Source organism: Salmo salar, chromosome 06 (genome assembly GCF_965601325.2).
Source record: "Salmo salar chromosome 06, fSalSal1, whole genome shotgun sequence".
Classification (NCBI taxonomy): domain Eukaryota; kingdom Metazoa; phylum Chordata; class Actinopteri; order Salmoniformes; family Salmonidae; genus Salmo; species Salmo salar.
The window spans coordinates 49,259,672-49,280,749 of record NC_138296.1 but is presented as its reverse complement, the minus strand read 5'-3'; the positions used below and the strand labels follow the sequence as shown (position 1 = coordinate 49,280,749).

At 42.6% G+C, this 21,078-nt stretch overlaps 1 protein-coding gene and 1 non-coding gene across 2 annotated transcripts in view; both read left to right on the top strand.

Moving 5' to 3' along the window:
- Window positions 1–21,078, top strand: part of LOC106607460 (sodium channel protein type 4 subunit alpha B) — a 43,760-nt gene that overhangs the window by 8,154 nt on the left and 14,528 nt on the right. The window contains exons 4-16 of the mRNA XM_014204433.3: window positions 4,430–4,519; window positions 4,791–4,919; window positions 6,543–6,634; window positions 7,017–7,313; window positions 10,385–10,448; window positions 10,632–10,773; window positions 10,989–11,201; window positions 11,498–11,719; window positions 12,413–12,533; window positions 12,993–13,231; window positions 13,423–13,596; window positions 17,117–17,473; window positions 18,288–18,764. Coding sequence (XP_014059908.1) covers window positions 4,430–4,519; window positions 4,791–4,919; window positions 6,543–6,634; window positions 7,017–7,313; window positions 10,385–10,448; window positions 10,632–10,773; window positions 10,989–11,201; window positions 11,498–11,719; window positions 12,413–12,533; window positions 12,993–13,231; window positions 13,423–13,596; window positions 17,117–17,473; window positions 18,288–18,764 — 2,617 coding nt within the window. The remainder of the gene's footprint in view (window positions 1–4,429; window positions 4,520–4,790; window positions 4,920–6,542; window positions 6,635–7,016; window positions 7,314–10,384; window positions 10,449–10,631; window positions 10,774–10,988; window positions 11,202–11,497; window positions 11,720–12,412; window positions 12,534–12,992; window positions 13,232–13,422; window positions 13,597–17,116; window positions 17,474–18,287; window positions 18,765–21,078) is intronic.
- On the top strand, window positions 20,118–20,172 carry LOC123743592 (U7 small nuclear RNA). Its single transcript, XR_006770448.1, has one exon. It is a non-coding gene; the product is annotated as a U7 small nuclear RNA (small nuclear RNA).

The window sequence follows — 21,078 nt, the reverse complement described above, 5'->3', positions numbered from 1 at the left end:
GCCATAATATGGGCTTTTACCAAATAGGGCTATCTTCTGTATGCCTCCCTACTTGGTCACAACACAACTGATTGCTCGAACGCATTAAGAAGGAAAGAAGTTCCTCAAATTAACTTTTAAGAATGCACACCTGTTAATTGAAATGCATTGAAATGCATGAAATGACTATCTCATGAAGCTGGTTGAGAGAATGTCAAGAGTGTGCAAAGTTGTCATCAAGGCAAAGGGTGGCTATTTGAAGAATCTCAAATATAAAATATATTTTGATTTGTTTAACACTTTTTTGGTTACTACATGATTCCATATGTGTTATTTAATATACTGCTCAAAAAAATAAAGGGAACACTTAAACAACACAATGTAACTCCAAGTCAATCACACTTCTGTGAAATCAAACTGTCCACTTAGGAAGCAACACTGATTGACAATAAATTTCACATGGTGTTGTGCAAATGGAATAGACAACAGTTGGAAATTATAGGCAATTAGCAAGACACCCCCAATAAAGGAGTGGTTCGGCAGGTGGAGACCACAGACCACTTCTCAATTCTTATGCTTCCTGGCTGATGTTTTGGTCACTTTTGAATGCTGGCGGTGCTTTCACTCTAGTGGTAGCATGAGACGGAGTCTACAACCCACACAAGTGGCTCAGGTAGTGCAGGATGGCATATCAATGCGAGCTGTGGCAAGAAGGTTTGCTGTGTCTGTCAGCGTAGCGTCCAGAGCATGGAGGCGCTACCAGGAGACAGGCCAGTACATCAGGAGACGTGGAGGAGGCCGTAGGAGGGCAACAACCCAGCAGCAGGACCGCTACCTCCGCCTTTGTGCAAGGAGGAGCAGGAGGAGCACTGCCAGAGCCCTGCAAAATGACCTCCAGCAGGCCACAAATGTGCATGTGTCTGCTCAAACGGTCAGAAACAGACTCCATGAGGGTGGTATGAGGGCCCGACGTCCACAGCTGGGGGTTGTGCTTACAGCCCAACACCGTGCAGGACGTTTGGCATTTGCCAGAGAACACCAAGATTGGCAAATTCGCCACTGGCGCCATGTGCTCTTCACAGATGAAGCAGGTTCACACTGAGCACGTGACAGACGTGACAGAGTCTGGAGACGCCGTGGAGAACGTTCTGCTGCCTGCAACATCCTCCAGCATGACCGGTTTGGCGGTGGGTCAGTCATGGTGTGGGGTGGCATTTCTTTGGGGGGCCGCACAGCCCTCCATGTGCTCGCCAGAGGTAGCCTGACTGCCATTAGGTAACGAGATGAGATCCTCAGACCCCTTGTGAGACCATTTGCTGGTGCGGTTGGCCCTAGGTTCCTCCTAATGCAAGACAATGCTAGACCTCATGTGGCTGGAGTGTGTCAGCAGGAGGAAGGCATTGATGCTATGGACTGGCCCGCCCGTTCCCCAGACCTGAATCCAATTGAGCACATCTGGGACATCATGTCTCGCTCCATCCACCAATGCCACGTTGCACCACAGACTGTCCAGGAGTTGGTGGATGCTTTAGTCCAGGTCTGGGAGGAGATCCCTCAGGAGACCATCCGCCACCTCATCAGGAGCATGCCCAGGCGTTGTAGGGAGGTCATTCAGGCACGTGGAGGCCACACACACTACTGAGCCTCATTTTGACTTGTTTTAAGGACATTACATCAAAGTTGGATCAGCCAGTAGTGTGGTTTCCACTTTAATTTTGAGTGTGACTCCAAATCCAGACCTCCATGGGTTGATAAATTGGATTTCCATTGATTATTTTTGTGCGATTTTGTTGTCAGCACATTCAACTATGTAAAGAAAAAAGTATTTAATAAGATTATTTCTTTCATTCAGATCTAGGATGTGTTGTTTAAGTGTTCCCTTTATTTTTTTGAGCAGTGTAGTTTTGATGTCTTCACTATTATTCTACAATGTAGAAAATAGTACAAATAAAGAAATGAGTAGGTAGTCTATATTCCTCAATGTCAGTGGATGAGTCCTGAGTGGATTAATCTTTGAATATATTCCAATCAGTATTCTCAAAACAGTCCTGCAGCATTGAGTCTGCCTCCTCTGTCCAGCTCCCCACTATTCTCTGTGTTGGTGTCCCCCTCTTGAGTTGCTGCTTGTAGGTCAGGGAGTAGGAACAGAGAGACGTGATCTAATTGCCTGAAGTGGGGAAGGGGGATGGCTTTGTACTTATCGAAGATATTTTTATTTACATCCCAGTTAACAATTCTAGGGAGAAAGAACGTTTTTGTAATGTTACCCGTAATGTTCCCATAATGTTTGAGTGTCCAGTTTTCTGTTAGTTAGGGGAACATTCAATTTATATTAGCAAAAACCTTCTGAGAATCTTTTTGGCATGTTTTGATGGTAGAGTAAGGAGAACATTAACTTAATGTCAAACAGAACATATCTATAACGTGGTTACAGAATATTTAACGTTAATTTTCTAGATGTGTTCTATGGAACGTTGCAAGAACATTCATGTGTCCAGTTTTCTGAGGGTTAGGAGAATTTTCCATCAATGTCCCACAAAACATACTCCATGGAGTTACATTATTTTCTAGACAACGCATAGAGCCCCGAGTTGATTATCCCTTTTATACCCTGGCTATATTTGAACAGATTTGCCACTAGAAATGTGTTCATTTACTGGTAGAAATGTGTTCAACATTCACTGAAGTAGCTAGCAATTCAACTAGATAGCTGCAATTGTTGCGTGGTAACCAAACAAACAGACTTGCGAGTTTAGCTAACCAAACAATCAGCCCTAGCTTGCTATTATGAAAATCGAATTCAACAATACCAATACTGTTTTCAATTCGACTTTTGCTTTCAAAAGCAGCTCAAACATAGAACATGTAAGAATGAACTATATCCATTGAATTCTACCGTGCAAATATACAGTGCGTTATAGGGAAATAATAAATGCTCTAGAATGTCCTTCAAGCCAATCAGAAAGGAGTATTGAACAATGCCATGGTATATACAATATTAATGTTCTAGACACGTTTCATGGGAATGCCCTTTTGCCCTCAGAACAGCCTCAATTCATCAGGGCATGGGCTCTACACGGTGTCCAAAGCGTTCAACATCGATGCTGGCCCATGTTGACTCCAATGCTTCCCACAGTTGTCCCAGTGTCAAGTTGGCTGGATGTATGTTGGGTGCTGGACCATTCTTGATACACACAGGAAACTGTTGAGTGTGAAAAACCCAGCAGCGTTGCAGTTCTTGACACCAACTGGTGTGCCTGGCACCTACTACCTTATCTTGTTCAAAGTCACTTAAATCTTTTGTCTTTCCCATTCACCCTCTGAATGGCACACATACACAATCCATGTCGCAATTGTCAAGGCTTAAAACTCCTTCTTTAACCTGTCTCCTCCGCTTAATCTACACTGATTGAAGGGGATTGAACTAGTGACATCGATAAGTGATCCTAGCTTTCACCTGGACAGACTATGTCATGGAAAGAGCAGGTGTCCTTAATGTTTTGTACACTCAGTGTATACAGTAATTATTATTCAACACCTGGAATTTGAACTCACAACCTCATGGCTCACGGCGTTCAGATCTTCCTGCTACACCATCATGTCTGTGTCAGTTCTCAGTTAATTTGACTATTCTCTCATTATTGATTTGATTTACTTATTTCAAAATGTAAGGGTTTTCTGCATAGTTGTCTGATGTTGGTGGGGCATATTAACCTTTTTTAAGGATACTCCTGAATCACTAGGATCAATGAAAGTTTGTCTTGGGTGTACTTTTAACAGAGCTGAGATTTGCTTCAAAGTGCATTCAGCCTATTACTTATGCATATAAAGTTATTTCAGATCTACATATGTGCCTAGGGAGGAGGGGTTAGGGTTTGTTCTGGACAGGGCCTAACTATACTGGCCCAATAAGCACATGCCTTAGAGATATACCTTATTGGGACAGTGGTTAGGGTGTTCGTCATTGGCGCTGGTGGCTTGGGTTTGAGACCTGCTAGGCGAGTCACCCTACTCACACATCCTTAGCAATATACATTAATGTCATTATTTGGCAACAGTTACAACACACCTAATTGATCTAATTAGAATGAGTTTTAGCATCAGAAACTACAGGTCGGGTGAACAGGAGCTCGAGATGTTTTCAATTTCGCTACACCGTGAATTGTTGATGAGGAAACATACCTCTCCCCCTACTCGTATCAGAAGCTGCCGTTCGATGGAAAATGGTAGTGATTTTATAATGGGATTTTAGTAGTATTAAAGATTTTTACTATCCAGTATGTCACCCATTAGCGACTACTGATTACTATATTCATATGAATCAAAGATATAATAAAATATAATTATAATAATAAAATAATTGTTATAAAAAAATGGACTAATTAAATTGGTCCATAGAATTAGATTTGAATGCCATTATAATGCCATGTTATTTCCTTAATATGGGTACATTATTTAGCATGTTCATCATGTTAACAATCATGTCCAACTGTGTGTTCATGACGATGAGTGACCCCCCGGCATGGAGTAAAACTGTTGAGTAAGTTTCAAACCTACGTAGGAGATTATTAATGTTTTGTGAAAACTATATTGACTGCTTCAGCATCCCATGTATTTTCAAGTCAGTACCTACATTTTGGGGTGGGGGCACTTAAAAAAAATATGTAAATGTTCATATAAATATTAGTGATTTTTTGTCATTATTTAAAAGGTTGGTCATAACATTATTGAGAGTAATTTTGACCACTACAAAGTTTCACCAAAAGCTATTTTATAAAGCTTCTCTCTCTTCCCCTCTTTTTACATTACAGATATGTTTTCACTGGTATCTATACCTTTGAGGCAACAATTAAAGTGTTGTCCAGAGGCTTCTGTGTTGGAGATTTCACATTCCTTCGAGATCCATGGAACTGGCTGGATTTTATGGTGATCAGCATGGCGTGAGTATTGGGAGAGTGATTGCCGTCAGTCGTCAGCGCAGTACTATTAGACACGGGGGCAGGTGTTAGAGTGTGTGTGTATTTGTGTTTCTTTGTGTGCATGAGTGAATGAGTAAGGTCAAAGGTCAGGAAGGTCAAAGGACATCTCCAATGGCTTAATGAGTTTGACCCTGGCCTTGTCTGCTTCCTTATCTCTCCTCCCCCCAGGCCCCAGCACCCCATGTACTCTCTCTTTCTCTCCCCATTCACTCTCTCTCTAAACCCTCTGTCTACTACATCAAATACGACGATGACTTCCACGTCCACGACCTGGTCAAAACCACCTAGAATACAACTTTATTTGCTCAAAACCACCTAGAAAGGACTAGTCCCCCCTGCCTCCGATCCTCACACCTGTGCACTCACCTTAGGTCGAGTCCTATTTCAACTCAGTCAATTCAGGAAGTGAGGTGAAATTCAGTACTCACCAAAGTTGAAATATTGGGAAACGTTTAATTCATAACGGGAATGTCAATCCATTTCCTGAATTGACTGGACTGAAATGGAACTCTCTGCCACCATGACACTTCCCTGTCATTATTGTGGACATGTTCCCTGCCCCGTGTCTCGTCCAGGGTCAGAAATTTGCTAAAAGTGTGAACTCTGTGACTCAGATCGACTAGTCTTTTGTAAACAGTACAAAGCTTGCGTGTATTTCCTTTTCTTTAAAGCAGCAAAGTTTTCATTTTGTTTGGCTAAGTAGTTCTAATTGTAAATCGCTCTGGATAAGACCGTCTGCAAAATGACTCAAATATAAATATAAAATATATCTCTCCATCCCTTTATCTCACTCTTTCTCTCTCCATAATGCCCTTCTACACCGCTTGCCTCGCTTCATCATGGAGCCCCAATGAATGAAAATATTTGTCCACTTGCAAAGGACGGTCACACACCACACTCTGGGTCTATTTATAGGTGCTCACCTCCTTCCCGGGTTTTGTTTGTCCCAGTACCAAATGGCTGAAGGTCTGTGGCGGTCCAAAGTGCTGCACTATGACAGTACTGTATATGGCCTTGGAGCCCCGATGAAAAGCAACACCATACAGTTCATCCAGCTAGTTTCAATCATGTAAATATAAGATTACAAATATTTGAGTTACTGTACTTATAAGTGGGTTAAGGATCCTACTATCAAAATCTGAAACAGAGCTTGTTTCTGTGGAGCCCAGTGTGATCTAGTTTCTTTCAAATGTATTTTTGTAAGTGTCATCCTTCTTCAAACATTGAAACTTTTGCTGGTGAGTCCCAGCCACATCATGACGTATGCCACTTCATAACCAAATCTCCATATGGTGTCTTACTAGTCTAGTCACACTCCTGCCTTCTGCAGTCAGTTTACAGATAACACTGCCATTTGGCTCTAGAAGTAGACAGTTACCCTGAGCTAAACATATCCTCCGCTAAACCATATCTTTTACCATAGCAACCCTCTGATCCTCTATGTTAGAATAACAACTGAGCCAATGGTATTAAATGTACATTTAAAGTCCATGAAACTGAACAGATTTTTGTTCAGCTGACACATCAACTGCCAACTCCTCTATTCTAATGTGTGGTTGTGTTGTCATGTTTTGTGCTCGGCAGGTACCTCACAGAGTTCGTTGACCTGGGCAACGTGTCTGCCCTCAGGACGTTCCGTGTGCTCCGAGCCCTTAAAACAATCACAGTAATTCCCGGTACGTGTCACATAAGAAGGTCCAAATCCCACTGGGGTGTGTTTGTTTACTGCACCACCTGCTTTTGAGCACCTGCTTTGGGTCCTGTGTACCTCAGTTGGAAAGTGTGTGGTGCTAGCAACCCTAGGGTTGTTTTGGGTTATATTCCCGCACTGTATTGTAAGTCACCTTGATAAAAGGCATCTGCTAAATGGCATCTGTTATTATATTATAAGCACAATGCTCTGCAAGCTACACAATAAAAAAATGGGTTATTAATGACACCATACAGAGAACAAGGATATCAAGCACAATCAAATATTCTCAACGTTATGTTATTCATTCTTCGACAAATAGTTTTCAGGTCACAGATTATTTGAATGATTTTTTTTGTTATTTTAAGGTCTGAAAACCATTGTGGGCGCTTTGATCCAGTCAGTGAAGAAGCTGGCTGATGTGATGATCCTAACAGTGTTCTGCCTGGCTGTGTTCGCTCTGGTCGGCCTTCAACTGTTCATGGGAAACCTGAAGCAGAAGTGTGTTTACTGGCCCCCTGTGGAATGGCGTTTAAACTCTACCAACATGGACAACATCACAATGGCCTTCAACGACACTGATGGTTTTAATAACGTTATGGGCTACAATGGCACAAACAGCGGCAACAGTACGTGGGACTTCAAGGCATACATCGACGATAAAGGTATTCACAGGCTTTTGATGGCACATTGATGTGTGGAAGGGGAGTTGATAATGGCCTAATGAACCATTATATTATATTAATTGGGAATTTATCATGGCACTTACTGTATGATAGTTTTAAATAAGTATATAAATCTGTATAAGTATATACATTTCTGTAAGTAGTATACACATTTCAATAAGAAATAGAAAAAATGCATGCTTCAGTAAAACTATGGGCTATAATGACACAGAGCTTGGCAACAGCACGTGGGACAATGCATACATCAATGATTAAGGTAGTGACAGGCTTTTGATGGCACATTGATTCAGGGAATTGATAATGACTTACTGAACCGTTAACTATATATTAGTTGGGATTTTGTCACAGTACTATATGATATTAAGTACAGTGCCTTTGGAAAGTATTCAGACCCCTTGACTTTTCCCACATTTCGTAATGTTACTTTACAACCTTATTCAGCAATCTACACACAATACCCCATAATGACAAAGCGAAAACAGGTTTAAATTTTTATTTTTTTTAATGAAATACCTTATTTACTTATGAGACTCGAAATTGAGCTCATCCTGTTTCCATTAATCATCCTTGAGATGTTTATACAACTTGATTGGAGTCCACCTGTGGTAAATTCAATTGATTTGACATTTTATTACATTTTTATTTCACCTTTATTTAACCAGGTAGGCTAGTTGAGAACAAGTTCTCATTTACAACTGCGACCTGGCCAAGATAAAGCAAAGCAGTTCGACACATACAACAACACAGAGTTACACATGAAATAAACAAACATACAGTCTATAATACAGGAGAAAAAGTCTATATACAGTGTGTGCAAATGAGGTAGGGTAAGGGAGGGAAGGCAATAAATAGGCCATGGTGGCGAAGTAATTACAATATAGCAATTAAACACTGGAATGGTAGATGTGCAGAAGATGAATGTGCAAGTAGAGATACTGGGGTGCAAAGGAGCAAGATAAATAAATAAATACAGTATGGGGATGAGGTAGTTGGATGGGCTATTTACAGATGGCCTATGTACAGGTGCAGTGATCTGTGAGCTGCTCTGATGATTTGATTACATGATTACATGATTTGGAAAGGCACACACCTGTCTATATAAGGTCCCACAGTTGACAGTGCATGTTTGAGCAAAAACAAGCCATGAGGTCGAAGGCATTGTCCGTAGAGCTCCGAGACAGGATTGTGTCGAGGCACAGATCTGGGGTAGGGCACCAAAACCTTTATGCAGTATTGAAGGTCCCCAAGAACACAGTGGCCTCCATCATTCTTAAATGGAAGAAGTTTGGAATCACCAAGACTCTTGCTAGAGCTGGCCAAACTTAGCAATAGGGGGAGAAGAGCTTTGGTCAGGGAGGTGACCAGAACCCGATGATCACTCTGACAGAGCTCCAGAGTTCCTATGTGGAGATGGGAGAACCTTCAAGAAGGACAACCAGCTCTGCAGCACTCCACCAATCAGGCCTTTATGCTAGAGTAGCCAGACGGAAGCCACTCCTCAGTAGAAAACACATGACAGCCCGCTTGGAGTTTGCCAAAGGGCAGCTAAAGACTGTCAGACCATGAGAAACAAGATTCTCTGGTCTAATGAAACCAAGATTAAACTCTTTGGCCTGAATGCCAAGTGTCATGTCTGGAGGAAACCTGGCACCATCCCTACGGTGAAGCATGGGGGTGGCAGCATCATGCTGTGGGGGTGTTTTTCAGCGGCAGGGACTGGGAGACTAGTCAGAATCGAGGCAAAGATGAACTGAGCAAAGTACAGAGAGATCCTTGATGAAAACCTGCTCCAGAGTGCTCAGAACCTCAGACTGGGGCGAATGTTCACCTTCCAACAGGACAACGACCCTAAGCACACAGCCAAGACAACGCAGGAGTGACTTCGGGACTAGTCTCTGAATGTCCTTGAGTGGCCCAGCCTGAGCCCAGACTTGAACCCGATCGAACATCTCTGGAGAGATCGGAAAATAGCTGTGCATTAACGCTGCCCATCCAACCTGACAGAGCTTGAGAGGATCTGCAGAGAAGAATGGGAGAAACTCCCCAAATACAGGTGTGCCCGGCTTGTAGTGTCATACCCAAGTAGACTCAGGGCTGTGATTGCTGGTAAAGGGGCTGGTAAAGGGGCTTCATCAAAGTAAAGGGTCTGAATACTTACAGTGGGGGAAAAAAGTTTTTGATCCCCTGCTGATTTTGTACGTTTGCCCACTGATAAAGAAAGGATCAGTCTATAATGTTAATGGTAGGTTTATTTGAACAGTGAGAGACAGAATAACATGGATGGGTATTACAGCATGACAATGACGCAAAACACACGGCCAAGGCAACAAAGGAGTGGCTCAAGAAGAAGCACATTAAGGTCCTGGAGTGGCTTAGCCAGTCTCCAGACCTTAATCCCATAGAAAATCTGTGGAGGGAGCTGAAGGTTCGAGTTGCCAAACGTCAGCCTCGAAACCTTAATGACTTGGAGAAGATCTGCAAAGAGGAGTGGGACAAAATCCCTCCTGAGATGTGTGCAAACCTGGTGGCCAACTACAAGAAACGTCTGACCTCTGTGATTGCCAACAAGGGTTTTGCCACCAAAGTACTAAGTCATGTTTTGCAGAGGGGTCAAATACTTATTTCCCTCATTAAAATGCAAATAATTTTATAACATTTTTGACACGCGTTTTTCTGGATTTTTTTGTTGTTATTCTGTCTCTCACTGTTCAAATAAACCTACCATTAAAATTATAGACTGATCATTTCTTTGTAAGTGGGCAAACGTACAAAATCAGCAGGGGATCAAATACTTTTTTCCCCCACTGTATGTAAATGTGATATATTTTTTTAAATAAATTAGCAAAAAAATCTAAAAACCTGTTTTTGCTTTGTCGTTATGGGATATTGTGTGTAGATTGATGAGGAAAAAAACAATTGAATCAATTATAGAATAAGGCTGTAAGGTAACAAAATGTGGAAAAAGTCAAAGAGGCTGAATACTTTCCGAATGCACTGTATATCAACTTGATGCACTCTCTAATGGAGGTCCCTTCTCTGTTTTCCTCCAGTGAACCATTACTTCCTTCCTGGAATGTTAGACCCTCTTCTTTGTGGAAACGCTTCTGATGCTGGGTAGGTTTTTCGGGATATCAGAGTTGAGCATATGGGTAGCTTTATAATCTTGCCTTGTCTCTGTTGATAAAGCAATATATGGTGTAAAGTATTTTAACATAATTAAAATATAACATATCTTTGAATGCTGAAGATCATAAGTCCCATTCAATGTGTTGTGCCACTTCATTGGCATTTTGACAGAAATTGCCCTGAAGGATACACGTGTATGAAGGCCGGAGGGAATCCCAACTATGGATACACAAGCTACGACAGTTTTGGATGGGCCTACCTTGCCCTATTTCGGCTCATGACACAGGACTTCTGGGAAAATCTATTCCAGCTGGTGCGTATACATCATGTGCTTCGATGACAACGACATAGAGATGTATTTGCTTCTGACATTTCCTGAAATTTACATCTGTAACATCAGCCGGTAGACCAGGATTGAATTTGAGAGATTGCAATCTTATGTGTCATCAGGGATATTGATACGGAAAGAGTACTCACTCGGTTTCATGGTGAGTTAACTGGCCGTTTCCCCCCCCCCCTTACCCATAGACTCTTCGCTCAGCAGGGAAAACCTATATGATTTTCTTTGTGGTGGTGATCTTCCTGGGCTCGTTCTACCTGATCAACCTGATCCTGGCTGTGGTGGCCATGGCGTATGCTGAGCAGAATGAGGCCACCATGGCCGAGGCCAAGGAGAAGGAGGAGGAGTATGCCATGATCATGGTGCAACTGAAGGAAAGGAGAGACGCAGAGGTCAAAGAGGTGTGATCAACTTACTATGTATGTAAAGTGCTTTGAGCATCTGGGAAGAAAAGTCCCTATATATAAATCCAATCAACAAACAATAAATTGCACTCTTTGATCAGATGATCGTTGATAGAGTAAGATTTCGTTAGTCGATTCAACTCTAGATTCAAATGTCTAACGAACTTGATGAATACAAAAAATACCTAGTAATCATACTAAGTGTTAATTTGCAGATTATTGCTCATGTTGGTCGTTCTCGTCCTTGGTTTGTTTGATTCTGGTCAATGATTGACTGATTATTTGACTGACAGAGACATGACAGGCATCATGAACACCATGAACACGCTGAAATTGCTGGCAGTCAGACGTCACTGTCCAGTAGAACGTCTAAGAAAGAGAAAGGTGAAAAGGCAGATCAAGAGGTTGCTGATGAGGCGTGTACATCCTCCAGCCTTTATAGCGAGGCTATAAAGGACTCCAATGGAGGCCTCATGATCAGTGCCAACGCCCACAAGGTCCTGGCAGACCAGGAGGTGAGCTGCATGGCTCAGATGGATTGCTGTGCTCTTGATGTTATTACCTTTTTCACACTAATGTGCCGACCTGAACCAAACTGTGCTGGCTCGGATATTGTTTATTCACATTTTCCTTTTCAGGACGGTTTTAGGAACAATGATGAATGCATAACCAACTCAGTACAGCTTGGTTTGGTTAGGCTCGGTTTGGCTCTGAAAAAGTGGGTTGCTGGCCTCCCGAGTGGCGCAGTAGTGTCTAAGGCACTGTATCGTGTTCGATCCCGGGCTGTATCACAACCGGCCATGATCGGGAGTCCCATAGGTCGGCGCACAATTGGCCCAGCGTCGTCCGGGTTAGGGGAGGGTTTGGCCGGGGGGACTTTCTTGGCTCATTGCGCTCTAACGACTCCTTGGGGTGGGCCGCGCGCCTGCAAGCTGACCTCGGTGGTCAGGTGAATGGTGTTTCCTCCGACACATTGGTGCGGCTGGCTTCCGGGTTAAGCGGGCGAGTGTTAAGAAGCGTGGTTTGGCGGGTCATGTTTCGGAGGACGCATGACGCGACCTTCGCCTCCCAAGCCCGTTGAGGAGTTGCAGCGATGAGACAAGATCGAAATTGGGGAGAAAAAAAAGGGGTAAAATATAGATATATTTTTTAAGTGTGTTGCTATGCGCCTGATGGTTAAGTGTGTCTTGTTTCTCTTTGTTCTACAGTCTGCTGTTGTGTTGAAGAGCGCCAGTGGTCTGAAGGGGAGTAACGACCAGCTGGAAGTAGTAGGCCTGCAGAAGAAGACACCCAGTTCATCCAGTGTTTACAGCCAAGATGCCATGGACGGTAACTGTCACAAATCGCAATGGATCTGTATACGAGAAATGAAATGTCCTAAGGAATCCTTGTGTGGGACTGGAATGTGATGTATAGGACTGTGATATCCACCAATACCTGTGTTCCAATTGGCTACTGTATTAGAGCAACGGCTTCTTTTATATTATTTTATGAGTTATGCAGAGTTTCATCATCAAAGTTTCCCATCTAATGCACTGATGGCGCATTGTGTCAGCTTCTTTAGCTATAAGACCTACAACCCAAGGCCTTACACGTTTTAACTTTAGGTGCTCAAGATAAGTAATACTTTTCAAGACCTACATAGACCTTAATAATATTTTTGAACTTTAGTTGCTGCAAACAATAAATAAAGGTTGAAAACAAATCATGAACCCATAAAAAATCCTTATCGTGAAGGGTTGTGTACAAAATAACTAACAGCCTCCTCCTTTACCCTCATTCCAACAGATTTGGAGGAGGAACTGAGACCTTGTCCGCCTTGCTGGTACAAGTGTTCAGACATATTCCTGAAATGGAACTGCTGTGTGCCCTGGGTGACTTTCAAGAAGTGGATGTACTTCATAGTGATGGACCCATTCGTGGATTTGGGTATCACCATCTGCATTGTACTCAACACCATGTTCATGGCCATGGAGCACTACCCCATGACACCAGAGTTTGAAGAAGTGCTGAGTGTGGGGAACTTGGTGAGTTACCTTCCTTAATGATGCTCTTCCACTTCACCTCTTCTGAAGCCATGATAAGGATACCTTAGAAATCTCTCTCTCAAATTGATCATGTTAAAAATGCAGGGTTACAGTGCAGAATCTGCATATCTACACATGGCACAGTTTTCAATATAATTCACTAGGCCCCCCCTCTCTCATCTCTTGTACAGGTCTTCACAGGAATCTTCACAGCAGAGATGGTGCTGAAGCTTATCGCCATGGATCCGTACTACTACTTCCAGGTCGGGTGGAACATCTTCGACAGCATCATTGTGACAATGAGCCTGGTGGAGCTGGGGCTGGCCAACGTCGAGGGTCTGTCCGTGCTCCGTTCCTTCCGTCTGGTGAGAGTAACTCCACCCAAAGTTTAGAACACACTCTCTCAGTGTAACTGTGCAGTGAGAATGGATCCCGATAGATCAAAGCATTTTCATAAAATAGTTGCAAGAGTAGGGTTGCAAACTACTGGGTAAATTACCAAAGTTACCGGAATCTTCTGTAATTTGGGTAATTAGCAGGTCATCTATGGCAATCTGTGGTAACTTTGGTCATTTATACTTGAACACTATATATATTATGTATTCATATTACTCATTTTGTATATCTGTGTCCATACTGTCCATGAATTTCTAGTGGATAGACTATATGGTTGAATAGAAAATAGCCTAATTAATGAAAGAAGCGTCTAATAAACAATGGCATTATTTTTTATCAACTCTGCAACTCTTCCAACTATTGACTTTTTTTCACATCAGTTTGACGCTACAACATTTACAATAAAGATGTAGTAAAACACTATGTATTGACATAGTCAAATAAATAGGTGTGAAAATCTTTTGTAAACATATGTCACTAAGTTGATGGTTTATATTTAGGATAATGTTTTGCAGCTTTGTCATTACCTTTTTTATAACAAAAGTATCTTATTTATTATTTTATATATACCAAAAAATATATAAACGGGCTGATGACCTTGCGGTTGGGGAGCTTGGGCTGGTGGCTGATGGCTCGCTGGTTCGGGTCCCTGTTTTTAACCTTTTGGGAGTTCTGTCGACGTGCCCTTGAGCAGGGAGTTGACCCTGGATGCTTCTGTGTGTCGCTCTGGATGTGAGTCTGCTAGATTACTAATGTGATGTAGTTGTTGAGAGGCTTCACTGCATGTTTTAAATATTCAGTTAGAAAAATAATATATATATATAAATGCAACAATTTCAACCATTTTACTGAATTACAGTTCATATAAGGAAATCAGTTAATTTAAATAAATGAATTAGGCCCTAATCTATGGATTTCACATTGTCTGGGCAGGGGCGCAGCCATGGGTGGGCCTGGAAGGGCATAGGCCTACTGTAATGGGTGCGTGTTGGTGGCAGGGAAGTCAGGCGCAGGAGAATCGAACTTGGTATAAACGGAGTTGTTTAATCAGTGCTTCACAAAACTCCAAAACCAAAATACAAAATAATAAAAAGTGGGTACAAAACCCGTCGCGCACCAACACATAATACACAAACATACAATCAAACAATCTCCGACAAGGACATGAGGGGAAACAGAGGGTTAAATACACAACATGTAATTGATGGGATTGGAACCAGGTGTGAAGGAAGACAAGACAAAACCAATGGAAAATGAAAAATGGATCAGTGATGGCTAGAAGGTCGGTGACGTCGACCGCCGAACACCGCCCGAACAAGGAGAGGGACCGACTTCGGCGGAAGTCGTGACACCTACCCGCTGGGAAGCCAGGCCCAGCCAATCAGAATACATTTTTACCCACAAAAGGGCTTTATTACAGACAGAATTACTCCTCAGTTTCATCAGTTCTTCAGGTGGCTGGTCTCAGACCATATCGCAGATGAAGAAGCCGGATGTGGAGGTGGCATGGTTATACATAGTCTGCAGTTGTGAGGCTGGTTGGACGTACTGCCAAATTCTCTAAAACGACATCGGAGGTGGTTTATGGTAGAGAAATTCTCTGGCAACAGCTCTGGTGGACTTTCCTGCAGTCAACATGCCAATCGCATGCTCCGTCAAAACTTGAGACATCTGTGACGTTGTGTTGTGTGACTGTCACGGGCGTCGTATGAATTGGACCAAAATGCAGCGGGAATGTGAATGCTCATTATCTTCTTTATTAAAATAAATGAACACTGAACAAAAACAATGACGAAAACAGTCTCGTCAGGTGCAACAAACACTAAACAGGAAACAACTACCCACAAATCCCATAGAAAAAACACGCACCCCAAGGCTAGTGCGAGGAGCGGGAACAGGACGTACTAGACTGGGCTGATGCACTGGAGGCCTGGTACGTGGTTCTGGCTTTGGAGGCGCCAGACTAGAGACACGCACCTCAAGGCTAGTGTGAGGAGCAGGAACTGGATACACCGGGCCATGAGTTGGCACTGGAGGTCTGGAGCGCACCTCCTGCACAACCCGTCCTGGCTGGATGGTAATAGTAGCCCTGCACGAGCGGAGTGCTGGCACAGGGCGAACTGGGCTGTGAAGAGGCCTGATGGCTGCCATGCGTAGAGCAGGCGTAGGGTAGCCTGGGCCTAGGAGGCGCACTGGTGGCCAGATGTGCTGCGCAGGCATCCTCATTCCAGGCTGGATGCCCACTCTAGCATGGCACTTGCGAGGGGCTGGGATCACTCGCACTGGACTGTGCGTGCGCATGGGCGAGATCGTGCGCACTTCCGCACACACCGGCACTCTCCACTCCACACGCTCCCCATAATAAACACGGGGAGTTGGTTTAGGGCTCACCCTTGGCCCAGCCAAACTACCCGTGTGCCCCCCCCAAAACATTTATTGGGGGTGCCTCTCAGGCTTCCTTGCCAACCGTGTCCCAGCATAGCGTTCTCTGTCCTCTCCAGCCTTCCTCCATGGTCCTTCTCCCGCTAGTATCTGCTCCCAAGTCCAAAACTCCTGCTGCTGCTCCTTCCTCCGCTGCTTGGTCCATTGGTGGTGGGTAGTTCTGTCACGGCCGTCGTATAAAGTGGACCAAAATGCAGCGGGAGTCTGTACACTCATCTTCTTTTTTATTGGCAGAAAGAAGGAAAAACAAAACAAAACACACCTATACAAAAACAACGACGACAAACAGTCCTGTAAGGCATACACGAAACAACTAACACAACCCAAAAACCCCGACAACACAAAACAAACACCCCCTGCCACGTCCTGACCAAACTACAATAACAAATAACCCCTCATACTGGTCAGGACGTGACAGTGACAAAACTGCACATTTTAGATTGGCCTTTTATTGTCCTCGGCACAAGGTGCACCTGTGTAATGATCATGCTGTTTAATCAGCTTCTTGATATGCCACACCTGCCAGGTGGATGGATTATCTTGGCAAAGGAGTAACGCTCTCTAAAAGGAATGTAAACAAGTTTGTGCATAAAATCTGAGAGAAATAAGCTGTTTGTGCGTATGGAACATTTCTGGGATCTTTAATATCATCTCATGAAACATCGGACCAACACTATATGTTGCGTTTATATTTTTGTTCAGTAAATAGTTTACATGTGAAAGCAACACAGAGGGCCATAAATAATTCCAGACACCTGTGATAATCTGAAGTACCCAAAAAGATCACTAGATGTCATGTGATTAAAAAAAACTTTAAAAAAAAAGAAAGTTACAAAAATGTTGGTAGTTTACTGGTAAACTTTAAAAGTTACCAGTAATATACCTTCCCTTTGCAACCCTATGCAAGATTAACATCACATTAGACACAAGTAAAGTGATACTAACTCTACAAACCTAATTATTGGCCAGTTTTCTCAATGGAAAATCAAGTTTCTAGGAAACCAGCCCTATGTAACCTAATAATGTCTCTGATTGTTTTGGGGGCAGATGCGTGTTTTCAAGCTGGCCAAATCCTGGCCCACACTCAACATGCTAATCAAGATCATCGGTAATTCAGTGGGCGCACTGGGTAACCTCACCCTGGTCCTGGCCATCATCGTGTTCATCTTCGCCGTGGTGGGCATGCAGCTCTTCGGCAAGAGCTACAAAGAGTGTGTCTGCAAGATCTCCTTGGACTGCGAGCTGCCCCGCTGGCACATGCATGACTTCTTTCACGCTTTTCTCATCATCTTCCGGGTGCTGTGCGGAGAGTGGATCGAGACCATGTGGGAATGCATGGAGGTGGCCGGACAGGGCATGTGTCTCGTCGTCTTCATGATGGTCATGGTCATCGGTAACCTAGTGGTGAGTGATGCATTGAACCATGGGATGTGGGCACTGGAGGGTGGGCATTGAAGTATTTTGGTGTTTAGTTAATTAATGGATTTCTCAAAAGGTGTAATGCACATACAATGAAAGATCAGGGAGAGTGTTCGGTGGAGTGCTCCATGCATACAGTGCACATACCACAGATGCAGCTCTTATGTTGCTGTTAAATAATGAGTAGATTATGCCAGCTCCATTCTTTTGATGGATACCAGGCGGTTCACTGTAAACGAAACTGGTTGTGTTTCCTCTTTGGTTATTCAGAGGACGAAGAGAGGAAATAGCTATGTCAGTTGAGGTAGCGAAAGCCTGACAACAAACGATGTGCCAAAGACAAACAGGGCTTTCTGTCTGAACTCCCGGGAGAATCCCGTAGACTAACAGGGGCATCGAATAGGATACACACCATTCACTCAATGGAGGGGCTATTATTAGCTCCATGATATGCGCCAGCAGTTCTGACCTTGGGGTGTTTGGGGATCCACTGGGGCAGGTGGCATAGAGAAAATAGCAGAGGGCTTACAGGAATCATGGAGGGGGCAGCCTTAAGTCTACAGATGATGTAACAGGCGTTTGAGGTTAGTCTAATACCACTGTTAGATAGTATTGAGAGGTAAAGTTACACGGTTACTGTCTAACTGACCTCTGGAAAAAGTTTTAGAAAACTTTTGACAATATTAACCAGAAAAGAATTTGGTAAATAATAATTTCACTACCCCTGGTTCAAGAGCATAGGGGACAATAATAACAAATACTATGTGCTAAAATCCAGTTGTTCTAACTATCCATCCAGGTGTTGAACCTCTTCTTGGCCTTGCTGCTGAGCTCGTTCAGCGGTGACAACCTGGCGGCTCCAGAGGAGGACGGGGAGATGAACAACCTGCAGATCGCCACCGGCAGGATCACCAGGGGCATCGACTGGGCCAAGGCCTACGTCATCAAGCAGTTCTGGATTATCATAGGGAAGCAGCCTGAGGAGGATGGAGACGGGGCTGACGGTAATGAGGGCAGTAATGGGGATGTGGATGGCCTCCCAAAGGACAGCTTGGCTTTGAAAAATATCAACTCCAGTGACAACCCAAAGGCTGATTTAGAGCTCAGAATGCTGGACGTTTGGATAGACGATGTTAACCCAAGTGGATTTCTTACAAATGACAATTTGACCCTGGATGTACCTATTGCCAAAATGGAGTCTGATGATGATGAGGATGACAGCTCTGAAGAGGAAGAAGGAGAAGGTGCAAATGGATATGCTAAAGAGGATACTGAGGTAAGACCTTTGCATTATTGATGAGTAAAACATGACACAGACATCTGTTCCCACTGGGCACACACTGGTTGAATCGACATTGTTTCCATGTCAGTTCAATGAAATTACGTTGATCCAACGTGGAATAGATGTTGAATTGATGTCTGTGCCCAGTGGGTTATATTTTGAGCGTTCATTACAAGCAACATAGAGAGTTATCAAGACTAAGGATTCATACTGACAAGAGAAATAACCAATATACAAGCACATGCACATCATATATTGTTATCAGTACTAGTACTAGTATTATTCTATTCAATATCAGTATTATTTTAATACTGATAAGATAAAGAACATTTTCCTTTTGGTACATTTTATGAGGTCTTTGGTTTCTTATAGTCATGGCCAAATCACTTAAGAAAACTACAGTATTTTTGTTCTGCGGTGACAATAAAAATTATTCTGTCTGCTGCTGACATGCAGGGTAGACTACCCACATAAAAAATCCTACAGTTTACTATATAATACTACAGTACTTACCAAAGAATGATGTAGTAATATGTATTATACTGTTGAATACTGTACTACACACTGTAGTATCCCCCGATCATGTGTAGTACTTACTATAGAATGTTGTAGCATTGTATACTGTAGAATACTATAGTAAATACTACAATATTATCCACCAACAAATACTATAGTAAAAATCCACAATAAGGATTTGCCACAATAGTGGACTTTGCGATTAGCCTTCAAAATAAAAGTATGGCATAATTCTACTATTTGTATTCATTTGCATCACTGTCAATGACATTCTTTTATTTTGAAGGCAAACTGCAAATTCCACTACTGTGATTAATCATTATTGTGTCTAGCTTCACAACACATAACCCGGTCTGGTCGAACCTCACTAGCCAGATGAAGCTAGCTGGCTGCTTATAATGTTAGCTTCGGGCAACAGGGTTAAGTAGCTGGCTAGCGATTTATTTTCATGAACGGAAGTTCAATTTCAATAGGCGAACAACAAGTGGCAACCTAGCTAATACTTACTCACAAAGATTCCTAAATCATTGCTAAGAATAATCAAAATGACTTCAGTTTCTACTGGTCATTGTTTTCAGGCTGGTTGTATTGGTGCTAGCTAGGTACCAAGCTAAAGCTAGCTACCCCAGAGGTTGCAAAAACAGTACAGTCCGCAAAAACACGACTATTGTAAATACTACAGTATTTAATTTGCAATTACCCTGCCCATTCCCCTCCCCCTACATGCCAAGTATAGGTCATATATTATGTTCCCTATAAGTTATAAAAAAGAGCAGAAGCTCTGAACTATCCGTTCAGACACCAGTCCTGCCGACTTACCTACAGGTTATGGAAAATTTGCTCTTTTAGTATTTCTCCAGTAGGTTTCCTCAAGGAGAAAGCCTTCACTTCTATGTTAAAGATAAAAGTAAAACACTACAGTAAATACTACAGTATACTACAGTCATCAAAAACACTACGGTAAATACTACAGTATACTACAATCCGCAAAAACACAACATTAATTACTATACTATATACTACAGTTTTCTTTAACTACATTAATTATACTATAGTTAACCGTATACACCACAGTATTCACTGTATTGTTTCAGCAGACTTTAGTCCACAAAAACACTACAGTGAATACTGCAGTAAAGACTGCAAAACAATTTACTGGGATCAGCGCCATCAGACCCAGATAGAAGCTCATAAAGATCACATACAGCCTCTGCTACAGAGAGAACATCTATCTATCTCTGATCGTCTGGTTGCAAAGAGAGGAGAGACCATGTGACTGTAAAACGGAGCGTGGGAAAGAAGACCAGCGCAGCATGTTTAGCAAACCTGACACACACAGCTACCTGCGTACTCACACAAACTCCTAAAGGAAACACTTCACACCACTCATACGCTTACTGTGTCGGGGTACAAATCAAAATCTATGAAAGCTAAATATATTTATGCTCTATTTACAGTACCAGTCAAAAGTTTGGACACACCTACTCATTCCAGGGTTTTTCTTTATTTTAACTTTTTTCTACATTGTAGAATAGTAGTGAAGACATCCAAACTATGAAATAACACATATGGTAGTAACCAAAAAAGTGTTAAACAAATCAAAATATATTTGAGATTTGAGATTCTTCATAGTAGCTTTGATGACAGCTTTGCACACTTTTGGCATTCTCTCAACCAGCTTCATGAGGTAGTCACCTGGAATGTATTTCAATTAACAGGTGTGCCTTGTTAAAAGTTAATTTGTGGAATTTCTTTCCTTCTTAATGCATTTAAACCAATCAGTTGTGTTGTG